General features: G+C 30.7%; 1 protein-coding gene across 1 annotated transcript in view; it reads left to right on the top strand.

The window, feature by feature from the left end:
* The first annotated feature begins 5,658 nt into the window (after window positions 1–5,658).
* LOC110028914 (acetyl-CoA carboxylase 1-like) overlaps window positions 5,659–7,864 on the top strand; it is a 29,948-nt gene continuing 27,742 nt past the window's right edge. The window contains exons 1-3 of the mRNA XM_020730969.1: window positions 5,659–6,256; window positions 7,172–7,527; window positions 7,633–7,842. Of these exons, the coding sequence (XP_020586628.1) occupies window positions 7,180–7,527; window positions 7,633–7,842 (558 nt within the window). The 5' untranslated portion in view covers window positions 5,659–6,256; window positions 7,172–7,179. The remainder of the gene's footprint in view (window positions 6,257–7,171; window positions 7,528–7,632; window positions 7,843–7,864) is intronic.

The raw sequence follows: 7,864 nt of genomic DNA, 5'->3' as shown, positions 1-7,864 counted from the left end.
ACATCAAACACCTAAACTTCAATTATTACATGTGGGCCGCCTTTCCTATGCATAAAAAGAGGGATTTTGGGTAGTCTGTTCATTTAGATATTATTAAAAATAATTTAATTAATATGTATTATATATTACAGTAACTAAATTAAATATTAATATATATATTACATTAGTTAACATATAAATAAAATTAAAGTATTCAAAAAATATATATATATATATATTGAATACTTTAATTTTATTATGCATTCAAGTGTACTCATAACATCTTATTCACAAAATAATAACATCTTTCACAACGAGGTGGAATGATGTTTAAGATTGTGTATATAGGAATGGTAGTTGCACTGGTCGATGCCAACATTGTTGTTTTTAAAATTCTATTTCAACATCATCATTTTCAGTTACATAATTTATCGCTTGTCCTAACTTCCATTAAATTTCTTCATTTATGAAAATGGGTGTATGACTTGGAGATGTGTCGGAATTTAGTTATACATCAGATCCATATCAACACCAATAAAAAGTTATTGTAAGTCCTTCGCACCAATAGCCCCGCACCGTTGGGTTTCCCGACTATATACAAATCAATATTATTCTTATTTTTATTGATCTGGACTTAAATTTATAGAGCATGCTCATATTTGCGCCTATATCTGATGTATTCTTAAATTTTAGTAACGAAAAAAATTATTAGATGACACAATAAACTACAGATAATAAAACTGAAGACAATGACTCTTAAATAAAATTTGAAGAATACTACTTGTGACGTTGACTTTTGCGACAAAAATCCACAGTATCGATAAATACCGACCCAGATGTTATTCAATTTCATCTAAAAAGATGATATTATTTTATAAACACGAAGTCTTAATACATTTTAGTGTGAAAAAAATATTATGAATTTTAATTATTATTAGTGAATTCATTTTTTCATTTATATTTTTTATTAATTTACTATTATTTAAATATTAATTAATGTAATAAAAATTTATAATCTATTTATAATAATATGTAATATATATTAAAATCTAATTTAATTATTATAATATATAATATATAACTAATTAAATTATTTTAATTAATATTTAATGAACAGGCCTGCCCAAATCCTACCTTTAAACAGTGAAATAGACCTTTTTCTGCATTGGAAGGGTGGCCTGCCTGTATTAATTGAAGTTTTAGGTGTTAGGGATGCTAATCCATACCAATTGCGGTGTATTTATGTAAATTCCTCTAAGATTTAATTTAATTAAAATAATAAACAATATATATTAATTAAATTATTTTAATAATATTTAAATGAAAACGACCCCAAAAAACAAATTTTTACAGACAATATTAATTTTATGATTTGTTATTTAATAATTATTTAACGACTAACTAGCTTATTTGACTCCTATTATTGGATGATTTACATGCATGCCACTCAATTTGTATGTAAAAGTTAAGACGTTTAGGTGTTACAGATGTAAATATATAGGAATTGGCTGGTATGTATGCAAATGTGGAAATTATATTTTATATTTCATAAGTTTAGCCTGACTCCAGCTGCGGGCAAAAGCAGCAGGCATTCAATTAGGGGAATTGATGCCTTGCACGTTGTAAATCCAAACAAATTAATTGCAAGTTAGACCAACCATTCCCTCACCCAAAATAAGCCCCACAGAATAAATCTGGACCGTGCACTCCACCTTCCCAAAAATAAAGAAAAAAGTTTTTTTCTCAATCATTCAATTTTGCTTTTATAATTAATGCACCGAACTAGCTTGATGTTTGATCCTTATTTAGGAGAAAATAGTACAATAGATTGGGCCGTCAAAACGGCTCGTTGTTCACGAATAATTTTTGTTCGACTAGTTAAAAGCTCGTGTTTGACTCGTTCACTCAGTTAATGAGCCAAACACGAACAAAGATTTGTTCGTACGTGTTTGACTCGTTGTAGCTCAAAATACCACTAATTAATGATATATATATGGATGAGTGATATTTTAAAAAAATTAATTGAGTACAAGACTAGAAAAATTTATAATCAATTAAAAGTATTAATAAAGAAAATAGAATCAAAATTATTAGATTAGATTCAAATTATGTTTTAATATAAACAATAATTTTTAAATATTATCCCCAATACTTAAAATCTTATGCCACGTGATTAGGGTTGTCAAAACGATTCTTTGTTCATGAACAGCTCGTGTTCGGCTCATTAAGCAAACGAGCCGAACACGAACACACTTTTTGAGCTCAAAATATAAACGAGCCGAACACAAGCTGAACCTGGGCTCGCTCGTGTTTGGCTCGTTTACACCCCTAACAATAGGAGTCTAGATGTAATTTCATGTGCGGTTGATAATATTTAGGTGTTATTAGTAGTATTGTGGTATTTTTTTACCAAAATAACACCACAATACTACCAATAATACCTTCAATAACAATATCTACACTAAGTCCGGATGTAATATTTTTTCCTTATTTAGGGCTAATTTTATCGCATGTTTCTGAAAGTAAAATATTTTTTAAATTGATGATGTCATCTTCGCGGTTTAATTTAGAACTTGAAATTATTTTGAGAAAATTTATTAAATTTGAAGTCAGGGGTGGGAACAGTCCCATCATTTAGGGAGGGGCAAACTAATTATATAAATAAATTAATTTTATGAAACATAATAAAGTGATTAGTAAATAATTGAAAATATAATGATTTGACTTAAGGAGCTTAAGTACAAGCTTTTTAAGATGTTTGATTAATGTTCCATATTGATTTAAAATTCAATATAAATTACAACTAAGAACTTTGAGCTGAAAAGTTTGTTATTAGTTTATTGTAGATAAATGGGCGGTATATATGTAAATGCATAGGAATTGGAGGCTATGTATGCAAAATTTGTCCCCAGAAAAATAGGGATTGGGCTGTATGTACGTAAATGCTATTGGGTAAATAGCATTCCGTTTCCAGGTGGAAGGTGGAATTAGCTTTAGTCCCACATTGTATGAGATATGTATTTATGCTCTTTAAATTAGGATGCAAAGCCCTTAATTCAATTTGGTCTATGCACCATTTGACTTTGAAGGTTGAAGTGAGCTTTTAAAACATAAAATAGCGATTAGAAAATAAATTTAATTATATGGCATTAAATGTTTGACTTCTAATAAAATTTTGACTTCCATTATGTAATTAGAGTTATAAAGTTATGCTTTTGTCTTTAACTAGAGATTATGAGGTTTCAAAATTATTAAAACTTATATATAGTTAGAATTATAATGATCAAATAACTATGGCTTGGAGATAATAACTTCATTAAAATAATAATATGGTTGTAGTTAGGCTATAATAGCTACTAGTAGTGGTTAGTACTATAATCGATGGTTGTTGACTTGAAAATTTCTTCTATGGCGTGGACTTTGCTCGCTTCACAGCTTCTCATGTGAACAATAAGTGCTATTTTATAAAACTTTAAGAGGGATGTTTTTTTGTAAATTAGTCAAAATTCTATCAAGAATATTACATTGAATATTTCGTGTCATTTTTTTTTTATCAGTGATCATTCATTCAATATTTAAGTGCCCTGATAATTTAAAAATTAAATGGTATTAGGCTCATTTGATTCATCTTATCAAACTATTCAAATTGATTATAAGTATGCCAAATTTAGAGATCATTTAGCCCCTTAATTGATGCTTGTAAGATTCTAATTATACTTCTAATGTTTAATTTAGGCTCACTTGGATTTAGATGGGATTACTTTACTATCGTTAGATTCATCATATGTTAGACTGATGGTCTTGAATTTATTAATAATGTTTATTTAATATCTTCTATTTTTAATCAAAATTTTAGAATATATTTCATACAACATTATTTGCAATTTTAATAAATCTAAGAATATTATAAGTAAAATATTTGTACTATAGTTTGATTATTAAAATTTGACTTTTTCTTGTATACTAATGAAGTTGGCAGAAACAATATTATTCTTGGATTAATTGTGATCACATATATTATTCGAGTATTGCATGCGATGATTGTTCGGGTCAAAATTATTTAGAAAAAAAATTTCTTGATGGATTGATATCCATCATTATCATGTGGAAAAAAAAAACAATCTATTATAAGAATTGTCAGAATTTTAATAAATTCTATTTACACACTTTCAATCATTAGGACTATATTAAAATTTCACCAATACATTAATCATGTTGAGTAGATATATGTGACTAGCATGCATCAAATATTGATCATTTGTAAAATTCAATGACAGTTGATAAGGTCTTAACTTGAGTAATGATAAAAAGATCAACTTGATCACTTTTGATATGGCTGGAACACTTTAGATATTAGTTATTGGCAAGCATCAACTGCTGACCAATGAAGAATGTGAGACACACAATATTGAATAGTTATATTGGTCATTATGAGATGAGCGTCATGCTTCAATTATTAAAACACATTTGAAATTAGTTGTTGCTGAGGGTTAAATAAATTTTATAAATAATACCAAATTTCAAGCCTTGATGGATAATCAACCAGGTTGCTCTATTGACAGAAGAGAGATCAGGCAACAGGAAAACAATCATGAATGAACAAATGTTTGACAATAATTATTGACAATTGTCGATATGATAAGAAATGAGAAATTATAGATGTTAGATGATAATAAGTGATTGAATTTTTAATTTCATTTTATAAAGACAGATCAATTATCAAATATTTGTGGTTGGAAAACATTGATTGTTGTGGAGCATTACATGGTTGATGTTAAGAGTTAATGAGAAGCATCAATCCAGTCATTTATTGGTTTAAATTAATATCTATAAAAAACCTTGGATGTTAATTGATGGTAGTTGATATATACTGCTCAAAAAATTTCTACGAATCCAATATTTATTTACATCAAGAAAAATTTCTATGAATTGTAGATTTTAAGAATGAACATTCTGATTATCTGTCATAATCCTAGATAGTCCATTTAAATTCTAAGTATGTCTTACTTGATTATACCACTTTACTTGAACATCTCGACGCATTAATGCACTTGACCATAATCGAACAAAATCAGACTTGCCATTTCCTTCTCATCGATACATTCATTTTTATTATAAATACCTAAGATTTGGAGGACATCTGATTCCCAAAAGACATTTAGAAATTTATAGTTTCAGCTTCTAAATGTTTTATCTAAGTTATTTCGAATTATTCCATATATTTTTGATAAGTTGGCATCATTTCCTCAAATCTTACCCTCTCAACTATTAATTTGGTAGAACAAAAGCTTGGATGATCTATTCCAATTCATAAAATATTTGACCCAAATACTCAAGTATTTTGATAAAAATTATATCAAATATGCTTTCAATCAAATGAGTATTTTAGTAGTGCATTGACCATTATTTTATCATATTGCATTAAAAATTATCTTTGAATGTGATGAATATATATTTATAAGTCCAAAGAAGCATGCCATAGTTAAAAAAATTGAAGTAGATTTAGCTTAGATATTTTGACCAAATTTTATTATCCTCTCTATATATACAAAATGAGTATGATTAATAAATTCCATAAATAATATGTCTTCAATCAAGTGGTTGAGGAATGAATGAGCCCAAATACTATCACAAAAATGTTTGTTGTGTGTAATTAAACACATTCAAGTCCTAACTCCTATTAGGAAGAAGAAACGGGTAGTTGTTAATCAGTCCCACCAAACTGCCAGCAAGAGAATCATATGCCCAAATCCTCCACGCATCTCGCCTTCTCCACTACTTCTCCCCTGAAGAAGAACAAGCTATAAGGGCCATATATGATTCGTTCAGAAGAAGAAGAAAAGCGATTGTTTTTTTTAATGGTGGGGTTTGTCTATAATGCATTATTTCATTGATGGCAAGGAAGGGTACACAAAGTTGGAATTTTGAAGGAGAAAAGAAAGTGACGTCTTTCTTCCGCTTCATCTTTTTTGTCAGGCGTTGAATGGGATCGGATGGTGGTAGTTGTGGGAGGTTGTGCTTCGGCTGCTACTAGTAATGGGAAGAGGGAAGGGAAGTGGGCAGGTGGCACGTGGTCCTCGGTTCTCATTTAAGACCGTTGAGCTTCGGTCTTCCTCTCACTGTTCCCCTCCTTTCTCTTCCGTCCACTGCCTTTGAAATCATCTCCAGCTTGGCTTACGGTCTAGCGATAGTCGCCGGGGAGGGTATTCTGGAGGTTCTTTGATCAAGATTTTTGATTTCTTGCGGAGATCCTCTCTACTCGCTGGGATAGTTTCATGTAAGTTGTGGAATATTTTTCTTATTTTGCTAATTTCTGTGTCTTGTTCGTGGGTATTGGTTTTTGCTGGTGCTTGTTATTCGTTTGTTTTTGGATTTAGGGTTTTGGCGATTTGTGATGATTATTTGTTTTCGGCGTTTTGATGAATTTAGCTCGTGGAAGTTCTTTTAAATCGTTGCAGCTCCTCTAAAACCGAGCTCTTGATTTTTGTTTATTCGAGTAGTTTACAATTGAAATTAATCAGAAAGTTAGTTGCTTTTGATCTCTGCAAGGAAGTAATGAATGCAGTTACTTTATTTAGATCGACAGAACATATATGTAAACAACTGGATCACTGGAAATGAATCAAACGGTTGGTTTTTTTAAGGAAAATAAAAGAATTAAGAGCTTAGATGGATACTCTTTTCTTTGTTCAGGGTTGAATTCATCTTTTATGATTTGATGAAATTATGGAAGGAAGTTTATAATCTCAACTTAGTTGTACCAGCTGTAATTTTTGTAACCTTTTTTTTTTCTTGAGTCAAAAGTGGCCATTTGAAGTTGCCATACGTGTTCCTGTAATCCTTTTTATGGTTTTAGTTGAAAGTAATTATTTTGATCATTGAGCTATAAGCCTATACTATTGGAATATGAAATTCAATGTTAAAAATTGTAAGTTGCTTGAACATTTTGATATGTTCTTCTATATACTTTCATTGCCATTATTCCTAGAGGAAGAGCAGTGAATTATATGTTAAAGTTTATCTGTTTTACATGTTTAAATTGTCTCTTCTCTTCTGCTTCTTTCCTATTTCTGGTTCTTTTCACACAGATAAAATGAAAAAAAAAAAAACCTTTGTACGATGATTATCATTTTGTTCTTAAAACCAATGTAAAAATTAGGCTTACATGATTTCATATATCTTGCTGTTGCAGAAAAGGTCATGGCAGAATATTTGCATTTCAATGGCGTTGTAAATGGGATGAGCCCAATAAAACATGCATCAGTTTCAGCAGAAGTTGAACAATTCTGTTTCGCACTCGGTGGAAAAGCACCCATCCACAGTATATTAGTTGCAAATAATGGAATGGCAGCCGTTAAGTTCATGCGTAGCACTAGAACATGGGCTTATGAAACCTTCGGATCGGAGAAGGCAATTCTACTCGTAGCCATGGCAACTCCAGAGGACCTGAGAATAAATGCAGAACACATTAGGATCGCTGATCAATTCGTTGAAGTCCCAGGCGGAACTAACAACAACAATTATGCCAATGTTCAACTAATCGTTGAGGTCAACTCTTACTTTGGATTCCATGCAATTATTTTTTAAATATAAGAATCTATTTTATATATTTTGAAATTATTTGACAAACACTTACATCTTTTAGCTCTTCAGATGGCGGAGATAACACATGTTTCTGCTGTTTGGCCTGGTTGGGGTCATGCATCTGAAATCCCGGAGCTTCCGGATGCTCTGGCTGCGAAGGGAATCATATTTCTCGGGCCTCCAGCAGCAGCTATGTCGGCATTAGGTGATAAGATAGGATCTTCGCTGATCGCTCAAGCCGCAGGAGTGCCTACTCTACCTTGGAGCGGGTCAAAACTAGTTCCCCCCCACAGTATAATAT

Source organism: Phalaenopsis equestris, unplaced genomic scaffold (assembly GCF_001263595.1).
Source record: "Phalaenopsis equestris unplaced genomic scaffold, ASM126359v1 Scaffold000540, whole genome shotgun sequence".
In the NCBI taxonomy this organism is placed as follows: domain Eukaryota; kingdom Viridiplantae; phylum Streptophyta; class Magnoliopsida; order Asparagales; family Orchidaceae; genus Phalaenopsis; species Phalaenopsis equestris.
The sequence above is the reverse complement of the archived record's forward strand: the minus strand, read 5'-3'. Positions and strand labels throughout refer to the sequence as shown.